Genomic DNA, 20,000 nt, shown 5'->3' on the forward strand with positions numbered 1-20,000 from the left:
AGAGCCTGCTGGCTGCAAAATCCGCATCACTGACAAAGGACTGGAGATGCGTGAGTACATTTTAATCAAGGTTTTAACAACAAACTATATTTAAGATCTAATCCAGATAAAACTATAATCTAGATATAAACCACACCAGTCTCTTATCTGAGGACCAGAAGGTTGAGCAGGGTCCAGACAAAATGATAGAGAAACCAACAGTTCCCACAATGAGGAACTGGAAGAGCCCTCTAGAACCAGAGTGGTACGCACAGCAGTCTGATGCCATGACGGATCGGAAGGCCAACAACTGTTTGCAGTTAAACACAAACAAGACCGAGGTCCTTGTCAATGACCCCGAGGTTACTCACTGTTGGCTCCCTTCCTCCAGCTGTACGGTCCAATCCCAGAGATCTCGGCGTCATATTTGATCAGTCTTTCTGTCCATAGAAACTTCTGCCCCTCTCTGAAAACCTTAAAACATGAGCGGGGACGTTTTTCATTCACCGGACTCATGAGTAACAAACGTAACTCGTTGCTCTCACTCAGTCTGAATAGCGATTTTCCTAAAAACGTTTCTTACAGCGATTTGATCACATTGTATTTTGCTACTGGATTAAACAAAAATATTCTGCTGGGTTTAAACATTTTTTTCATGGTTAATTTGAAGATTTCATATTTACATTTATGAGCATTTTATCCGGTCGCCTTGTTAATTCACTTCATCCGTTCGGGTTTGGGAGTTTCTGTCGACCCCTTGGTTTTTAGGGGGGGTCCTGAACACACTGCGGTTGAAGGGGTGTTCGATGGTCAAGATGCCACTACCCCGACATCACATAGAGAAATGGGACAATAGGTGAATCCAGATGTTTGTTCCTTTTCTGGCCTGAAGGTGTCCTCGCTTCATTTATAAAAGGACTGGACAGATCAAAGTAACAAAACCAGTTCCCCACAGCGCCCCCGTGTGTATGTTCATCGGATCCCAGTGGATAAAATGACTTGTCTTTGTTTAACCAAACATCACTGAAGTGAAGTATTATTATTATTATTATTATTATTATTTGACGGAAACCTCTTTAGACAGATGGCCACTACACGGTGTGTTTTGTGTTTTCAGTGAAGTTTGAAACTCAGAAGTTTGTTGAAGAGGAGATCAGTAACATCAGCATGCCGGAGATGAGGGGCAAAGAGGGACGGTTCCAGTACACCATCACTGAGTAAGAACCTGGAACGCTGCACCACCAGCTGTGATGTTTGATACAACGTTCATTAACACTGTTTGTGTGTCGTCAGTGTGAAGATCACGGAGTTGAATCTGATTCATGCTGATCTACGATTCATCCCTGAAGTTGGTTTGATGTTCGATGTTCAGAACTCGTCCATCACATTGAGTTTCCACCGACGGATCCTTTACTGGTTCTTGTGAGTTCTCCAACAGAACACTGAGTTTTCTACAAGTTTTAGATTATATAGTTACAGATGTACACAACACTATGATTGCACAGTTTTCTCCAGTAGCATCAGTTAACACAGTAATGATCACTAACAACGTGTCTCAGCTACGACACAGGAAACATCAACGCTTCGGCCGAAGGAGTGAACATCAACACGGCTCTGAATCTGATCCGAGACGATGAAGGACGACTGAAGATCAACAACATCACCTGCGACGCCAGAATCTCCAAAATGAAAGCAAAGTTCAGCGGAACGCTCGGGTAAAACACTGACATCGTTAATATTCACTAAACGTCGTTTACAGGACGATGGAGGGATTCTGACACTGAACACTTCTAGTTTAAAGTCACATTGAGATGTCAGCACACTTCTCACAGCTCGTTCCACTGATCCAGATGTTTGCACCTGGTCTGTCTGAACATTCAGTCATGTGACCCTCCAGTGGACCAATCAGAAACCTGTCTGTCATCTTTTCTTTTTTCAGGAAAGTTTATGACTTCCTGGCAAGTTTTCTGACGACAGGCATGCGCTTCATCCTCAATCAAAAGGTCTGTTACCTGTCTGTCTCTCTGACCTGTCTCTCTCAACTGTCTGTCTCTCTCTCACCTGTCTGTCTCTCTCTGACCTGTCTGTCTCTCTCTGTCTCTCTGACCTGTCTCTCTCAACTGTCTGTCTCTCTCTCACCTGTCTGTCTCTCTCTGACCTGTCTGTCTCTCTCTCTCTCTCTGACCTGTCTGTCTCTCTGACCTGTCTGTCTCTCTCTGACCTGTCTGTCTCTCTGACCTGTCTCTCTCAACTGTCTGTCTCTCTCTCACCTGTCTGTCTCTCTCTGACCTGTCTGTCTCTCTCTCTCTCTCTGACCTGTCTCTCTCAACTGTCTGTCTCTCTCTCACCTGTCTGTCTCTCTCTGACCTGTCTGTCTCTCTGACCTGTCTCTCTCAACTGTCTGTCTCTCTCTCACCTGTCTGTCTCTCTCTGACCTGTCTGTCTCTCTCTCTCTCTCTGACCTGTCTCTCTCAACTGTCTGTCTCTCTCTCACCTGTCTGTCTCTCTCTGACCTGTCTGTCTCTCTGACCTGTCTCTCTCAACTGTCTGTCTCTCTCTCACCTGTCTGTCTCTCTCTGACCTGTCTGTCTCTCTCTCTCTCTCTGACCTGTCTGTCTCTCTGACCTGTCTGTCTCTCTCTGACCTGTCTGTCTCTCTCAACTGTCTGTCTCTCTCTCTCTCACCTGTCTGTCTCTCTCTGACCTGTCTGTCTCTCTCTCTCTCTCTGACCTGTCTGTCTCTCTCTCTCTCTCTGACCTGTCTGTCTCTCTGACCTGTCTGTCTCTCTCAACTGTCTGTCTCTCTCTCACCTGTCTGTCTCTCTCTGACCTGTCTGTCTCTCTCTCTCTCTCTGACCTGTCTGTCTCTCTGACCTGTCTGTCTGTCTCTCTCAACTGTCTGTCTCTCTCTCACCTGTCTGTCTCTCTCTCTCTGACCTGTCTGTCTCTCTCTCACCTGTCTGTCTCTCTCTGACCTGTCTGTCTCTCTCTCTATCTCACCTGTCTGTCTCTCTGACCTGTCTCTCTCTCAACTGTCTGTCTCTCTCTCACCTGTCTGTCTCTCTCTCACCTGTCTGTCTCTCTCTCTATCTCACCTGTCTGTCTCTCTGACCTGTCTGTCTCTCTCTCACCTGTCTGTCTCTCTCTCTATCTCACCTGTCTGTCTCTCTGACCTGTCTGTCTCTCTCTCACCTGTCTGTCTCTCTGACCTGTCTCTCTCTCTGACCTGTCTGTCTCTCTCTCTGACCTGTCTGTCTCTCTCTCACCTGTCTGTCTCTCTCTCACCTGTCTGTCTCTCTGACCTGTCTCTCTCTCTGACCTGTCTGTCTCTCTCTCAACTGTCTGTCTCTCTCTCTGACCTGTCTGTCTCTCTCTCACCTGTCTGTCTCTCTCTCACCTGTCTGTCTCTCTCTCTATCTCACCTGTCTGTCTCTCTCTCTCTGACCTGTCTGTCTCTCTCTCACCTGTCTGTCTCTCTCTGACCTGTCTGTCTCTCTCTCACCTGTCTGTCTCTCTCTGACCTGTCTGTCTCTCTCACCTGTCTCTCTCTCTGACCTGTCTGTCTCTCTCTCACCTGTCTGTCTCTCTCTGACCTGTCTGTCTCTCTGACCTGTCTCTCTCTCAACTGTCTGTCTCTCTCTCTCACCTGTCTCTCTCTCTGACCTGTCTGTCTCTCTCTCACCTGTCTGTCTCTCTCTGACCTGTCTCTCTCACCTGTCTGTCTCGCTCTCTGACCTGTCTCTCTCTCAGATCTGTCTCTCTCTCTATCTCACCTGTCTGTCTCTCTCTCTCTCTGATCTGTCTGTCTCTCTCTCAGATCTGTCTCTCTCTCTATCTCACCTGTCTGTCTCTCTCACCTGTCTGTCTCTCTCTCTGACCTGTCTCTCTCTCAGATCTGTCTCTCTCTCTATCTCACCTGTCTGTCTCTCTCTCAGATCTGTCTCTCTCTCTATCTCACCTGTCTGTCTCTCTCTCTGACCTGTCTGTCTCTCTCTCAGATCTGTCTCTCTCTCTATCTCACCTGTCTGTCTCTCTCACCTGTCTGTCTCTCTCTCAGATCTGTCTCTCTCTCAGATCTGTCTCTCTCTCTCTCTGATCTGTCTGTCTCTCTCTCAGATCTGTCTCTCTCTCTCTCTCACCTGTCTGTCTCTCTCTCAGATCTGTCTCTCTCTCTCTCTCTCTCTCTCTCACCTGTCTGTCTCTCTCTCAGATCTGTCTCTCTCACCTGTCTGTCTCTCTCTCTGACCTGTCTCTCTCTCAGATCTGTCTCTCTCTCTATCTCACCTGTCTGTCTCTCTCTCAGATCTGTCTCTCTCTCAGATCTGTCTCTCTCTCTATCTCACCTGTCTGTCTCTCTCTCTGACCTGTCTCTCTCTCTCAGATCTGTCTCTCTCTCTATCTCACCTGTCTGTCTCTCTCACCTGTCTGTCTCTCTCTCTGACCTGTCTCTCTCTCAGATCTGTCTCTCTCTCAGATCTGTCTCTCTCTCTCTCTCTCTCTCAGATCTGTCTCTCTCTCTATCTCACCTGTCTGTCTCTCTCTCTGACCTGTCTGTCTCTCTCTCAGATCTGTCTCTCTCACCTGTCTGTCTCTCTCTCTGACCTGTCTCTCTCTCAGATCTGTCTCTCTCTCAGATCTGTCTCTCTCTGACCTGTCTGTCTCTCTCTCAGATCTGTCTCTCTCTGACCTGTCTGTCTCTCTCTGACCTGTCTGTCTCTCTCACCCGTCTCTCTCTCAGATCTGTCTCTCTCTCTCTGACCTGTCTGTCTCTCTCTCAGATCTGTCTCTCTCTCTATCTCACCTGTCTCTCTCTCAGATCTGTCTCTCTCTCTATCTCACCTGTCTGTCTGTCTCTCTCTCTGACCTGTCTGTCTCTCTCACCTGTCTCTCTCTCTGACCTGTCTGTCTCTCTCACCCGTCTGTCTCTCAGATCTGTCCGGCTCTGGATCACGCTGCCCTGGTTCACGTTAACTCGATGTTGGAGACGATCCCTGTGAAGACGGAGGTTGATCGGTTTATTGGAATCGATTATTCTCTGATCGATGATCCCTTGGTGACGTCCAGGAGCCTGGACATGAACTTCAGGGTCAGACGTCGACTTGTGTTTCATCATATTGTTTGTTTCATATGACCGCGTGACGTGAACATGGACATGTTTTGTCTTCAGGGGATGTTTTTCGAGCTGCGTGATCCGAACGACACTTTGGTGAACAACGCTGTCGACCCGGTCATCAGAGACTACGACCGGATGGTTTACCTCGCTCTCTCTGAGTTCTTCTTCGACAGCGGAATGTTCGCGTACCACAAAGCAGAAGTCTTCCAGATGCACATAATCAATGAGAAGGTCACAAACACCACAGACCCTGAAAACCACCACAGACCATTAAACCCTGTCCCCATACGAGGTTTTCTAGTTTCTCAGAGGGCAGTGACCTTCATGTTTGTCTGTCTTTCAGATGCCTAAAGATCTGGAGATGTTGTTGAGAACCACTTACTTTGGAGTCATCATGATGATGGTGAGTGAACACAGACAAGAGAGGAACAGAACAATCAGAGACCATGAGAAGTTCGTGGTCTCCAGAGGAAACTCCAGCTGTTTATTAATGATTAATATGAAGGTGGAGCAGGTGTCATTCTGTTGGTAGATGGTTCTGTGTAGAACCGCTCCTCTGTAATGTTTGTCTCACGTGTTCTGTGTAGAACCCGGCTCTGATGGATGCTCCGATGTCGCTTCAACTCGCCGTCAACTCTCCTCCAAAAACTTCCATTAAGACGTCAGGAGCAACGGTCGTCATGACGGCTATTGTGAAGGTGATGGTGCTGCCTCCAGGTCAGCCTCCGGTGCAGCTCAGCAGCCTGACCATGGTACTACACGCACACGCACACACACACACACACACACACACACACACACTCTTTATGTTGAAAAGTCTTTTATTTATGTTTTCTTCTTCTACAGGAAACAAAGTTTAACGCCAAAGTTTCTGTAAAAGGAAAACGTCTGGCTGTTCACGCCGACCTCCGCAGGTACACACTCACACACACGCTGAGGCTTTTATTCTGAAACAGGATGTGTGTTTTAACAGTTAAATTCTTTTATGTTTCAGGTTTAAAATCTTCTCTAATCAATCAGCTCTGGAGTCTCTGGCTGTAAGTTTAATACAAATATGTATTTATTCTTTAATATATTTATTAACAACAACACAGTAAATACGTCTGTCTGTCTGTCAGTTGATTCCTCTGCAGGCTCCTCTAAAGACCATGTTACAGATCTCTGTGGTTCCTTTAATCAACAGTAAGAAACTGATCCATCAATTGGAGACCATGAATCTAATGTTACACTGTAAAACTAACTGTGTGTGTGTGTGTGTGTGTAGACTGGACGAAGCGAGGCGTTCGGATTCCTCTCGCTGATGGGATGGATTTCATAGAGGAGGTGGTTGAATATCACAATGTAAGTTCAACAATATAAACATTTGATCATACATGAGAAAGTTAGAACGTTTCACTGGCTCTGCTGCCACGTGATTGGTCCATTAGATAAGTGATCAACAATAATGTTCCTAATAAAGTGATCACTGTGTTTTTCAGGGTTTCATAGTGATCGGAGCGAATCTTCACTTCAGCAAAGGCCTGAGAGAAATGATCTCAGGAAGCAATGAGACGGAACCAGACGTCTAACACACACACACACACACACACACACACACACACACACACACACACACACACACACACACACACACACACACACACACACACACACACACACACACACACACACACACACACACACACACACACACACACACAACTTTCCAATGTGGTTTGTGATGTAACCATGGCAACCAATAACCACTGGAGCAGATTTTTCTGAATGACACATGTTGACCAGCAGGTGGGTCAGGTTAGTGTAACCAGTGCAACTAGATTTTATACTGTAGTTGATATTTAGTTTTATTGAGTGAACTGTTAAACCAGTTAACTAGTTTCCACTAGAAGTAAACGGGTTTGACTGACAGTCAAACTACTACTTTGAGTTAAACGTGTTACATCACACAACTTTGTTCTTTTAAGAAAACCTTTGTGATCATTACCTGTTAATATACTGTAACCATGGCAACACAACACCTGTATTAGATGATAACCTGGTGAGTTAAATGGAGCAAAAGTTTTTTATTTAAATACTGAAACGTCTTCAAAGTGTACAAATGATCAAATTGATTAAATGATTAAAATCCGACTGAGTGTTTCAACGCTCTCTTTCCAGCGTTAATGTGAAAAAATATAAATAAAGTTTATTTAATTAAACACCACAGAACAACGTATGTTTTTACTTCAGTAAAATGAATCAATTTATGATAATCGATTAATGTAATGTAACAAACAATAAAATGTATATTCAGTATATTTATATGACGTTATAAGAACATGATTAAAGTTAAGTCTAAAAAACTGTAACGTTTATCAAAACCAAAATAACTTTATTGCTTTGAACACAGAAGAAAAAATCAAGGTCTCAAAGTTCATTTTCCACTTCTGGCTCTTAAGAAAAGAAAAATCCCAATTCGACCTCATATCAGGATGAAGTATTTAGTTTATGAGTTTGTTTAATTACCCTAAACCAGAACACGGATGGAACATCCTGTTTTTAAACTTCCCACTTTCTGTGTGCCTACGTGTCCTTGAGCAAGATACTGAACCTCAAACTGCCCCTGACTGTGGCAGAGTGTGAGTGATGTGTGAGAAGGCGCTGCTCATAGATGAATGTGTGAATGTGTGTGTCAGTGTGTCATCTAAACTAAACGCAATCAGACCATTTAAAACTGTTTAGGACCTAAGAGAGAACCCTGAGGAACACCACAGCGGGGAACAGTCTCTTCAGACGTGTATGAACCAGAGAACAGAAGAAACGATCCAGGAGAATCTGTTCGCCAGAGGATATTCATTCTGATTTGTGATTGGTTGAATCTCAGACAGTGCTCTGGAAGCTGGTTGGTTTTCAGGACGCCCTCCAGTGGAAAAACAATGATTAACATTTTAAACACTAGGACAACTGATCGCTGAATTAATTGCATCACTTCAGACGTTAATTGATCAGTTTGTCCAATTTTATTCTCGTTAGAAGAAATACAGCAGCAAACTCATTTTACTTCATTTAAAGTCACAGCGCCACCAAGTGACGAACAGTCATTTCACACATACCTGTCATTAAATCAGCAGCGTGTTATTGGTTCATATAAAATAATATCAGTGGAAATGTAAATGAATATTATCAACCAATCACTAATATCTAATATTAACTAATAGTTATCTCTCAGTGAAGCTGATCAGTTAATGATCAACTTATTGATCAGTTATGTAAACAACTGGTTCTGATTAATTAACTGATGCTTATTTACTCAGTTTAAAGCTTTTAAATTTTCCTCGTCTTTGAAATGTTCACCGATGCCGTCGTAACCATGGAAACCACACTTCCTGCCAGCCACTCTGCAGCCGAAGGTCAGAGCGTCCTGCAAACTGCCCCCTACAGACAGAACATATAATTAGTTATATAATAACTTCAGACCTTGAGAAAATAACTGAACGAAAAAGAACAAAATAACCCTGATCAGGGATCAGTCTGAAGGTCAAAGGTGGATAATGATAACGCTGAGAACATTCACAGTTGTATCGTCCGACCATCGTAAAGTTTTATCGTCCTACCATTGGACAGCGTGAAGATGACGGCGGCGTTGAACGTGTCTCCAGCTCCGAGGGTATCGACCAGAGTTTCAGGAGGAAACGAATCAGAATGAATGACGACATCATCAGGACCCAAAGCATCTGCTCCTTTTTCTGCCCAGGCACAGACTAGGACAGCCCTGAGAGACAGACAGGTCAGAGAGACAGACAGGTCAGAGAGAGACAGACAGGTCAGAGAGACAGAGAGGTGAGAGAGAGACAGACAGGTCAGAGAGACAGACAGACAGGTCAGAGAGAGACAGACAGGTCAGAGAGACAGGTCAGAGAGACAGAGAGGTGAGAGAGAGACAGACAGGTCAGAGAGACAGACAGACAGGTCAGAGAGAGACAGACAGGTCAGAGAGAGACAGACAGGTCAGAGAGACAGGTCAGAGAGACAGAGAGGTGAGAGAGAGACAGACAGGTCAGAGAGACAGACAGACAGGTCAGAGAGAGACAGACAGGTCAGAGAGAGACAGACAGGTCAGAGAGACAGAGAGGTGAGAGAGAGACCGACAGGTCAGAGAGAGACAGACAGGTCAGAGAGACAGAGAGGTGAGAGAGAGACAGACAGGTCAGAGAGACAGACAGACAGGTCAGAGAGAGACAGACAGGTCAGAGAGACAGGTCAGAGAGACAGAGAGGTGAGAGAGAGACAGACAGGTCAGAGAGACAGACAGACAGGTCAGAGAGAGACAGACAGGTCAGAGAGACAGACAGGTCAGAGAGAGACAGACAGGTCAGAGAGACAGGTCAGAGAGACAGAGAGGTGAGAGAGAGACAGACAGGTCAGAGAGACAGACAGACAGGTCAGAGAGAGACAGACAGGTCAGAGAGAGACAGACAGGTCAGAGAGACAGAGAGGTGAGAGAGAGACCGACAGGTCAGAGAGACAGGTGAGAGACAGACAGGTCAAACTGCACTCACCCTGGTTTGACTCGACTGTAGAATCCTCTCACAGCAGCTTCAGCCGACTCGAAGCCAAAGTGATGAGCAACGTCTTTACTGACAAACACCTGTGGACAGAGTCGAACCCTGAGTCCTGATCTTTATCATGTTAAACACATGTTAACATTTATTTGAATCATATCGAAGACATTAGAAGTTGAAACAGCCTGAAAACCGTCCACATTAAGGCTCTCACCACGTCCCCTAGAGGAAACAGCTGGTATAGCGGCTCTCTGGTCTTCTCTATCTCTACGGAGACAGTAATCCTTTGTTGCTGTGGTAACGTGCTGTTGTGCTTCGCCACCCTCTCGATCATCTTCACCTGCTCATCAGCATTTCGACCCTGCAGACGGTAAATAAATCAAGAGTCTGAATAATACAACTGGAATATTTCTCTCTGTAATAAAGTCAGAAAATGTTTAAGTTTTTCAAAGTAATGTTAGTTAAAGAAACGTTTTGCACATGTTTACAGCGTGGAAGGTTAATTGATTATCAGTTAATCATTATCATCAGATTGAGCTAATTTTTGTTAATTTTCCGTCTTTATTTTGTCGAGGTCATGGTTTCAGTGGGTTCAGGTGAGTTGTCTTCTTCGTGTCCTTCTCACCTCCCAGTGAATCCACTGGAACTGATCCAGGTCAACTTTGGAAAAATCTGCTGCTGTGACATCAGGAAGGTTCCTGACAGGAAGTGACATCATAGATTGTTTTTGATAGACACAACAGAATCATACACATCATTGATTCCAAAGGTTCCAGATTTTAAATTAAACCTGATTAAATAATTAATTCAATAATTGGTTAGTTTCTCTGTTTGATCCATCACATCGTTAATCAATGATCTGAATCATAAATGATTGATCAGTCGACGAGGAATCGATTCATCCAACTGAACTTTGAGGAGTAGATTCTGTTTATGGATCCAAAAATAAAATCAAGTCAGTTTTTATTATATGAAACCAAATAAGATGTTTTATTAGTCACTTCATACAGAGCAATTTCCATCGTCTTCATCATCATTATCACCATCATCTTCATCATATTTAACTTTATCATCACCCTAAACCCACAGAAAAGAAAGAATGGAGTTTTTCTCTATTTTTTTATTGTGGATTATATTTATTAGAACCTGTTTCTGCTGATGTCGCCTGTTAAATGTGTTAAATGTGTTAAATCTTGGTGTTACCCTCTCATCATGAGCTAGTTACTGTTGGTTAGAGTTAGTTATCGTTAGTTGGTGTTACTGTCCCTCTGTCTCCATGTGTTTACGGGTGAATCTTTAGTCTGTAAATAATAGTAAAGTTTTAACTTAAAAAAGTAATAATTAAGACCAATAAAACCACAGCAGAGACTCAAACTGAGGGAAAATAAACAGATAGGTTTCCCAAAGTTTATCAAACTGAAAATCTGTTGACAGATTTAAAGAAACAGTCACTCAGAGTCCGACAGTTAGCTTAGCTTAGCATAGAAACAGAAGAGATAGAAAATGACACATTAGTTTGGTTCTTTTACCCAAACCTACACAGGGTCAGGCTAATTGCTTCCAGTGTTTATGCTAAGCTAAGCTAACCATGTGTGAATATGAGAACAGACTGATGTGTTTTTGTAAATCATGTTACTTCAGTTTGTTCCTCTGCTTTCTACCTGCCGCTCGGTCTGATGGGACCTGATGCTGACGGCGGTGCATCGGTTCAGGATCAGGACGAGTCGTGGGACCACGTGTGATTAGACCAGATTCAGAATCAGATTCAGGATCAGGAGTTTGTGCTTCCTGCAGTCGTGTCAGACAACGTTCACTAAACACCTCAGAGGGTTGGTTTTGTCAAACTGATGAAAAACAGCGGCTGACAATGAATTGAAATGTAATCAGATTACTCCTATTATTGTTGTTATTCTTATTGATCAAAGTGAGATGCTTCACCCGTCAACAGGAAGTAGATCTCACACGCACGCTTATGCTTTTATTCTAAGATTTAATTTAGATTTAATTATTCTTATGTTAATTGTCAGAAGCTGGTTCACTTCCTACCAAAGTGAATCACCATGGTAACTGATGCTGGACGTCTAACCTGGAGCAGGTTCACGGACCAATCAGATGAGCGTAAACCCAGCGACATCATCGACCGGACGCTGACAGAGACACAAACAGTCCTGATGTTTCTCTCAGGTCTGTTAAACATGATCCTGATGTAACGTCTGTTCCTGCAGATCATATAAATCAAGCTGTTAGATTTGATTCATTATCAACAAATAACTGATAAACTCTTTATGAAAACAGCTCGGTTGGAAGAAGTCTTGAACTTTAATTCAGGATTATTTTCTTATGGGGTTTGAGTATTAATATATATTTCACTCCTGATCAGCTGATGAATTCAGAGTGGACACACCATCTATCTCCATGGTAACAAAGTCTGACTGACAGGTGTTTAGTGAACGCTGCGACCCCACTCTTCGTCAGGATGTCTTACATGTCGGAGAGAACAACGGTTCGAGATCCAGTTGACGGACAAACCACACAACACGCACACGGAGTTTGACCTTTGACCTGCCAGATCACAGCCGACACATCGACGGCACGGAGCGTGAAATCAGCCATGATGAAACTGAACCAGAGAGACAGGAAACACATCAGCTCGATCCTTCAAAGTAAAACCACCCATACGCACAGGTAGTTGTGCTCTGATTGGTGGAACAGGAGTGGGGCGGAGCATCTCCATGACAACGATGATGTTCCTGAAACAGAAGCCGTTAGCTACAGACAAACCTGTTCATGTGCAGGATGGTGCGACTTCCTGTCCTGATGTTGCTGATGACCATCGAGGCTGGAAGGACACACTGAGCATGCTCAGACACCAGAGACACGTCAATGTGGAGTTTCTGAAAATCCTCCAAAATAAAACTACACACAGGAAACTCTTTAATCTCCTCTGTCCTCCAAAGTCAAAGTACAAACACGGCTTCCTTAGCCGAACTTTACACTGATATGATTCTTCTTCATGGACGAGACGTGACATTACAAACCAAAACACAAGAGGAGATGAGTAGGAGAAGAAACGAGAAGAAATAAAGGAGAAGAAAGCAGAGGATTCGTGGACTTGACCCTGATAAACATGAATGAGTCACTTCCACCTGATGTTTATGTTTGTATGTGTCGTTGAATAGTGATGGATGCACATGTTGAAGGTTACTCACTGGGCCACGGGTCCAGCAGACAGTGAACCCAGGAAGCTGCAGGAAGCTCCGAGGAGCGACAACACTGTGCACGAGTTGGAAGCGTTTCCTCCTCGCTGCCAACGCTGCGACAGACACCTGCAACAACACACACTGCTGACATCACTGCAACAACACACACTGCTGACATCACTGCAACAACACACACTGCTGACATCACTGCAACAACACACACTGCTGACATCACTGCATCAACACACACTGCTGACATCACTGCAACAACACACACTGCTGACATCACTGCAACAACACACACTGCTGACATCACTGCATCAACACACACTGCTGACATCACTGCATCAACACACACTGCATCGACACACACTGCTGACATCACTGCAACAACACACACTGCTGACATCACTGCAACAACACACACTGCTGACATCACTGCAACAACACACACTGCTGACATCACTGCAACAACACACACTGCTGACATCACTGCAACAACACACACTGCTGACATCACTGCAACAACACACACTGCTGACATCACTGCATCAACAATCTATACCAGTGTGTGGGATAGCCTCGGTCTGTAGTAGTGTTAGCATTAGCTTGCTAACCTGCTGTCTGTGTTAGCATCAGTGTGTGTGTTAGCATTAGCTTGCTAACCTGCTGTCTGTGTTAGCATCAGTGTGTGTGTTAGCATTAGCTTGCTAACCTGCTGTCTGTGTTAGCATCAGTGTGCGTGTTAGCATTAGCTTGCTAACCTGCTGTCTGTGTTAGCATCAGTGTGTGTGTTAGCATTAGCTTGCTAACCTGCTGTCTGTGTTAGCATCAGTGTGCGTGTTAGCATTAGCTTGCTAACCTGCTGTCGGTGTCTTCTTCAGGGTATTTTTCGACCACATTGATGATGTCGAGACAAACGAGTCCAACACAAAGAATCTTCTTCTTCTGTTTCTCCATGTTGAGCCTCACAGACACACACACACACACACAGCTGGACTCTGGACTCACTCACTCACAGACACACAGACACACACACACAGCTGATCTCTGGGCTCACACTCACTCACTCACAGACACACAGACACACACACACACACACACAGCTGATCTCTGGGCTCACACTCACTCACTCACAGACACACACACACACACACAGTTGGACTCTGGACTCACACTCACTCACAGACACACACACACAGCTGATCTCTGGGCTCACACTCACTCACTCACAGACACACACACACACACACACACACACAGTTGGACTCTGGACTCACACTCACTCACAGACAGACACACACACACAGCTGGACTCACTCACAGACACACACACACACACACACACACATGAATTCTGCCCTTTTAAATCCGACTTTGATTAGAAATGAAAAATAAACGTTTCTTCTTGTTTATTTTCAAAAGAACATTGAAAGTCTGGATGTTTTCACCACGAGTGAGACTCAGTGAAACTTCTGTACATATAAACAATATGTCAGCCAGTGGCAGTAATCAGATTACTTTAGGACGACAGCTGTGGTTCTCAGTGAGGTTGTTCAGTTCAATAAATAATTACATCAGTTAAAATGTAGATGCAGTTAATACACACACTGAAAATGATACAAAATAAATGACTTATGTTTAACACACTCCTTTGTATAGTAAGTGTTGAGTAAATTCTTTATTTTAACTGTATAGAACAAAGCAGATGTCTGAATCTTATCAGTGTTACATACAACAGTTGTTTTTATACGTCTTCAACATTATTCCTTCTTTTACTGTTGTTTTCCATAAAGTGAACTTCCCGTGCAGGCGAGAGCTCGATGACGACGTTACGTCAGAGAGAGCAGGTTGATATCGTAGCATCCGTCCACCTGGAGACAGAGACACACATGATTTCATTCATTTCTTTCAAAGCTGTGAACACACAGACTTTCAGTGATGAGACCACGTGGAGCTGCATCCTCATCTCTACAAGTCTGTCAGTGTGAAGCAGCGACCACACAGCCATCAGCGCTCCCTGTAATCTGAATCAATTAGGTTCTCCACAGGTAACGCACTTTGCTCATTAAAGAGTAAATTACTTGTTTCTGTGATTGACACGATAAAGACTGAGCTAACGCTGCTAATGTAGCGCTTTGTGTTAATGTTCCTCATCAGACGAGCCTGACGCTGAGGTGATGATCTTACATCAAATCGTCCGATGCACGCCGTCGTCTGATTGGTCTGCATCACCTCAGTCAGTGCCCACATCTGCTGGATGCTTGACGAGACGGTCTGAGGGTCGGGGAGGCCCTGAGAGACAGACAGGGAGATGGACAGGAGGACACACAGGAAGACAGACGTTGGTCAGAGGAACAAAAGTTGAACTCGTCATAAAATGTTAAGTCTCTCGACTCTTTTCTCCAGGACCCTCAACGATAACCTTGTCTGACTCAAACAAAATGTCTACCTCCAGGTCGGGGTGTTGGTCGACCAGGGTCAGGTCAGACAGCCAATCAGAAACCTCCTTCTCTGGATCCTGGAGGGAGAAACAGAAAATGAGTCCACAGCTGAAATGACTGTGGAATCATTTCATCAATTACCCTGATTTCAAACAGTTGTTTGTTAAAATTGTATATTTGTGGGAGTTGAAAAGTCTTTGCTTTGGCTCCATCTGCTGGTCGCATCAGTACAACATCAGTAAGGTTTTCACCTGAATTAATTTCAGTGTTTGACAAAGAAAAACTTGAATCCATCACAATAATTCAAAACTGCTATTTTTCTAAATTTCCAGAGCTCGAGCACAGAGATGTTTCCACACAGATGATGATGATAAAACGTCCTGTAGGACCTGACGTGTCTTTGACTGAAGAATCACTGAGTTGGTTTCAAGTTGGTAAAAATACAACAAAGCCAGAATCATAATTACACAACAAATCAAACAGACTCCTGAATATTATACTGAAGCTTTTCTGTCCGTGGCATTTAAACATCATTAGATAAATTATTCTGCCTCATTGAGTCAGTGATTAATGTTTGTTTACAAAACCTAAAATGAAAACTGACCGGCTCCGTGTGGGGGAATATTTTGATGTCTTCAAGGCTGAAGGTCAACCAGGCGGAGGACGGCTGTCTCAGGATCAGTCGCACAGACACCACATGATCAGGCTCCTCCATCATCTGTTCAGATGAAGATAAAGAATAAATGAAACAAAGATAAAGAAAGTAAGAAGACGTCTGGAAGGAGTGAAAGTGAAGCAGCATCGATGCAGGTTCTGTTTCACTAACAGCTACACAAATCAAGATGTACAAAGTTAAATTATAAAGGATTACTGTCCTAATACTAAATTATTTCAATTTTATTACAACGTACATCAATTTCACCACTTTCTCCAAAACCTTCGATAATTTTACTTAATTTAATGAATTTTATTCATCTGAAAATGAACTGAACTATTAACTTCACCTTTTCTAGGAACACAGACTCAATAATGGAGTTATTCGGATGTTAAAAATGTTGAAACACTTCAGAAGAAGGAACATCTGAGTTCTGCTGCAGGACAAACCTACACACACGCTGCAGCCCACCTGAGTCCTGTGGATGGAATAGAAGTCCTGGGAGCCCCCCTCGGTGTGGGGGTTGTTCATTAGGGGCAAGTCTCTCAGAGCCGTGCACCACTTGGCTGGGGCCTCCTGCCCGGAGCCCCTCCTCAACAAGCGCACACTCACAGAGGCTGTGTAGTAATTCTTAAAGGTGATTTCCTCAATCTGAAAGACAGGAAGTGACCGTGGACTGAAAATAAAACACAAGGTACGAGCAGTATCATGTCCAGACGTAGATAAAGCCCCTTGGAGACACGATCTGATGACATGATCTGATCACATGATCAAATTCACATGAGCAGGGAAATAATTCTCTTTTTAGCATCATTCCAAAATGAAGAAATAAATAAAGAGGATCTCTATTGACCAGCTGGATGAGCTGGAACTTACACATAAAGACTTTCACAATAAATCAAAGTGGAGCCCAGAGGAAAGCTGCCTCCAGTCCACACTGAGTTTGAACTTATTGTTTGAGGAACAGTGAGTTTGCTGAATCTCCGTCTTCACATGAAAAGCTGAAGTGAGAAGCATGAAAAGTGTGGTGGAGATAATTCCTTCATGGATAAACTGGCTGCAGGCCGACGTCTTTGAAGCTTGAAGTTTTCAACTAATGAGGAGTCAGTCACTCTGCATTAAAACTGATTTTAATTAAGACTCAGTGCAAGAAGTAGGTCAGAGCCAAAAATGTTTGAAGTGTCTCTCACGACTGGGATGTCGCTTGATATTTAAAGGTTATGTACCAGAGATTTTATACATTAATGCTGCAGCCAACAACTAATTTCTGATGTGGTCCTGAGTAGAGGATGAAGTCCTCGGGGGAAGCTGTGGATGAGCGGAAGAGGGGTCGTCCTCCAACCAGAAGGTCGGCAGTTCAATCCCAGTTTTCCCCATCTGCATGACGAAGTATCATTGGGCAAGATACTGAACCCCTCATAGAAGAAGTGCTGCCCATAGATGCACTGTATGAATGTGTGTGTGAATGGTCGATGATGTCCACACAAACATTTATTTAACCTCTACTTTGATTTTTTTAGTTTGGTCCATGTCCCATCTGCTAACATGGAGGAGGAGGGGGTTATGACCTATACTGCAGCCGGCCACAAGGGGAGGATTGAGATGTTTTGGCTTCACTCTTGGGTACAGTCTATGGGCTACACACAGCATGCCATGGCTGTGCTAACAATGCTAGTCATGCTAACTAGCTGCTAGCTGCCACTGAGTATGAACTGCATTTAAAAACACATTTACCGTCAAACATCTCTCCTGTTCACATGGGAACTTGAGTTGTGTGTTTTTGTCACCTCACACACAGTCTGAACACACACCTGCTGAGAACACGCTACTCACACTGACAGGTTTTCCAAACGGCAGGGAGACGTCCACCACACAGATACCAGAGTGAGCTGCATCTGTTTTGGTTTCTCCGATCTGCAGGTAGACCGGAGGTTTGATGGTGCAGGTCACGGCCTGGACCTCATCAGTGCTGCCGCTCATCTTCTGCAAACAAACAAGGAGTCACACTATTTCAACTCAGTGAAAACAGCTGCTCATTTGGGTGCTACTGTAAGTGTCATGGTTGGTTCTCTGTTTCTTACTGAATCATACTGAGTGTGCTATATGGAGTCTTTCCCTCATAGAACATATGATATTTTAGTCGGACTGGAATAAGTTTAACATACATAACTAGGTTCATTTAAAAATGTTTGATTTACTCATCTTAATACAGATGGTGGACATGTCACAGTGTTGCAGTGGTTCGAGCTGTTATCACATAACAAGAAGGACCTGAACCTGCCGGTCAGTGTTTACTTGTTCTGTCAGGTTTTAGATGTATGGATCATGTATCTTGAGCTGATCTGTTTCCCTTGTATTCTCTGAGTGTTTGCTCGGACATGAGACGTCTCATTTAGTACATTATGGTTTTAGATCCCCCAGTGTTTAATGCCTGACACAGATGAACACAACGCTCAGTTACAGTATTTTTACTCTTTGATTGCTGATGACATCGTTATAGTCACCATGTTGTACAATTCATATGAAAGTGGATTAGAGAGGAAGCAGAGGAGTCATTTAAAATAGTTGTTTAAATCTATTCAAATTGAAATCCAGTTTACTGAGCTCATTGTTAACTGATTCAATTGATTGGTCATGTTAGCATCATGTTATCATCATGTTATCATCATGTTATCATCATGTTAGCATTGTGTTATCATCTTATCATCATGTTATCATCATGTTATCATCATGTTAGCATTGTGTTATCATGTTATCATCGTGTTATCATCATGTTATCATCATGTTATCATCATGTTAGCATTGTGTTATCATCATGTTATCATTGTGTTATCATCATGTTATCATCGTGTTAGCATCGTGTTATCATTGTGTTAGCATCGTGTTATCATCGTGTTATCATCGTGTTATCATTGTGTTATCATCGTGTTAGCATCGTGTTAGCATCATGTTATCATCATGTTATCATCATGTTATCATCATGTTAGCATCATGTTATCATCATGTTAGCATTGTGTTATCATCATGTTATCATCGTGTTATCATCATGTTATCATCATGTTAGCATCATGTTAGCATCATGTTATCATCATGTTATCATCGTGTTATCATCATGTTATCATCATGTTAGCATCATGTTATCATCGTGTTAGCATCGTGTTAGCATCGTGTTATCATCGTGTTATCATCGTGTTATCATCGTGTTAGCATCGTGTTAGCATCGTGTTATCATCATGTTAGCATCATGTTATCATCATGTTATCATCATCTTATCATCATGTTATCATCATGTTAGCATCATGTTAGCATCATGTTATCATCATCTTATCATCATGTTAGCATCATGTTATCATCATCTTATCATCATGTTATCATCATGTTAGCATCATGTTATCATCATCTTATCATCATGTTATCATCATGTTAGCATCATGTTATCATCATGTTATCATCATGTTATCATCATGTTAGCATCATGTTATCATCATGTTATCATCATGTTATCATCATGTTATCATCATGTTATCATCATGTTAGCATCATCTTATCATCATGTTATCATCATCTTATCATCATGTTATCATCATGTTATCATCATGTTAGCATCATGTTATCATCATGTTAGCATCATGTTATCATCATGTTAGCATCATGTTATCATCATCTTATCATCATGTTATCATCATGTTATCATCATGTTATCATCATGTTAGCATCATGTTAGCATCATGTTAGCATCATGTTAGCATCGTGGAAACAGGCACAGACAGGTATTTTAATTCCACTGGTTTGAATCCACAGTTTTTAGAACGGAGCAGATTCTAGATGCTAAACATCATCTGTAGTTACCGTGACGTTAGCATTCAAAGCTAACAGTGCAGTTAGCAGTGCAGCTAACGGGCAGGTCCCCGGTTATCGGTGAAATAAAACCGGATAAACCCGTGAAGGGACCGAGTGTTGGTCCGGTTCTGACCTGAGTTTATCACGGAGGAGACTCGGTGGGTGAAAGTCCGAGACAACAGGAGGAGAGCGACTGAAGAATCTGGAGATGTTGACATGCTAATGCTAA

The 20,000-nt window shown here is 43.3% G+C and overlaps 3 protein-coding genes across 10 annotated transcripts in view; 1 reads left to right on the forward strand and 2 right to left on the reverse strand.

The window, feature by feature from the left end:
• pltp (phospholipid transfer protein) overlaps positions 1-7,221 on the forward strand; it is a 9,388-nt gene extending 2,167 nt beyond the window's left edge. For 2 of the 3 annotated variants that reach the window (XR_004613951.1, XR_004613952.1), the window contains exons 2-16: positions 1-50; positions 1,097-1,196; positions 1,273-1,401; positions 1,539-1,694; positions 1,919-1,982; positions 4,909-5,064; positions 5,146-5,322; positions 5,435-5,494; positions 5,679-5,843; positions 5,938-6,005; positions 6,086-6,128; positions 6,210-6,273; positions 6,356-6,432; positions 6,570-6,709; positions 6,846-7,221. The exon at positions 1-50 is cut by the window's left edge and continues 86 nt beyond it. Coding sequence is in view for 1 of the 3 variants with exons in the window: in XM_034586675.1 (XP_034442566.1) it covers positions 1-50; positions 1,097-1,196; positions 1,273-1,401; positions 1,539-1,694; positions 1,919-1,982; positions 4,909-5,064; positions 5,146-5,322; positions 5,435-5,494; positions 5,679-5,843; positions 5,938-6,005; positions 6,086-6,128; positions 6,210-6,273; positions 6,356-6,432; positions 6,570-6,659 (1,399 nt within the window). In the remaining 2 variants the exon portion in view is untranslated. The remainder of the gene's footprint in view (positions 51-1,096; positions 1,197-1,272; positions 1,402-1,538; positions 1,695-1,918; positions 1,983-4,908; positions 5,065-5,145; positions 5,323-5,434; positions 5,495-5,678; positions 5,844-5,937; positions 6,006-6,085; positions 6,129-6,209; positions 6,274-6,355; positions 6,433-6,569; positions 6,710-6,845) is intronic. The other variant, XM_034586675.1, reaches the window with a different exon arrangement.
• The window catches only part of nicn1 (nicolin 1), a 19,191-nt gene continuing 56 nt past the window's right edge, over positions 866-20,000 (reverse strand). The window contains exons 1-8 of the mRNA XM_034586684.1: positions 19,905-20,000; positions 17,765-17,914; positions 16,403-16,582; positions 15,881-15,994; positions 15,285-15,353; positions 15,023-15,127; positions 14,565-14,706; positions 866-876 (exon numbers count right to left, since the gene is read on the reverse strand). The exon at positions 19,905-20,000 is cut by the window's right edge and continues 56 nt beyond it. Coding sequence (XP_034442575.1) covers positions 14,665-14,706; positions 15,023-15,127; positions 15,285-15,353; positions 15,881-15,994; positions 16,403-16,582; positions 17,765-17,911 — 657 coding nt within the window. The 5' untranslated portion in view covers positions 17,912-17,914; positions 19,905-20,000 and the 3' untranslated portion in view covers positions 866-876; positions 14,565-14,664. The remainder of the gene's footprint in view (positions 877-14,564; positions 14,707-15,022; positions 15,128-15,284; positions 15,354-15,880; positions 15,995-16,402; positions 16,583-17,764; positions 17,915-19,904) is intronic.
• Positions 8,067-14,133, reverse strand: khk (ketohexokinase). Of its 6 annotated transcripts, XM_034586679.1 has the most exons (11): positions 14,117-14,133; positions 13,981-14,034; positions 13,695-13,805; positions 12,842-12,958; positions 12,414-12,548; positions 12,118-12,252; positions 10,258-10,330; positions 9,847-9,993; positions 9,630-9,718; positions 8,685-8,842; positions 8,067-8,505 (listed from the first exon to the last, which is right to left on the reverse strand). In XM_034586679.1, the coding sequence occupies exons 3-11, from the start codon at positions 13,790-13,792 to the stop codon at positions 8,381-8,383; spliced, it is 1,077 nt and encodes a 358-aa protein (XP_034442570.1). In that variant the 5' UTR covers positions 13,793-13,805; positions 13,981-14,034; positions 14,117-14,133; the 3' UTR covers positions 8,067-8,380. The 6 variants fall into 6 exon arrangements, with proteins under 6 accessions (XP_034442570.1, XP_034442568.1, XP_034442569.1 ...); XM_034586677.1 differs by lacking the exons at positions 13,981-14,034; positions 14,117-14,133 and adding an exon at positions 14,085-14,102; XM_034586678.1 differs by lacking the exon at positions 14,117-14,133 and having other exon boundaries at positions 13,983-14,001.

The sequence above is a fragment of the Hippoglossus hippoglossus genome, chromosome 5, assembly GCF_009819705.1.
Source record: "Hippoglossus hippoglossus isolate fHipHip1 chromosome 5, fHipHip1.pri, whole genome shotgun sequence".
Classification (NCBI taxonomy): Eukaryota; Metazoa; Chordata; class Actinopteri; order Pleuronectiformes; family Pleuronectidae; genus Hippoglossus; species Hippoglossus hippoglossus.

Coding starts and splice junctions, on each gene's coding strand:
- khk (XM_034586679.1), bottom strand. CDS start 13,792: ATGGAGAAACAGAAGAAGAAGATTCTTTGTGTTGGACTCGTTTGTCTC. Junction 10,331..12,117: donor ACCGTTGTTCTCTCCGACAT/GTAAGACATCCT, acceptor ACTTCCTGTCAG/GAACCTTCCTGATGTCACAG. Junction 9,994..10,257: donor TCCAGTGGATTCACTGGGAG/GTGAGAAGGACA, acceptor TACCGTCTGCAG/GGTCGAAATGCTGATGAGCA.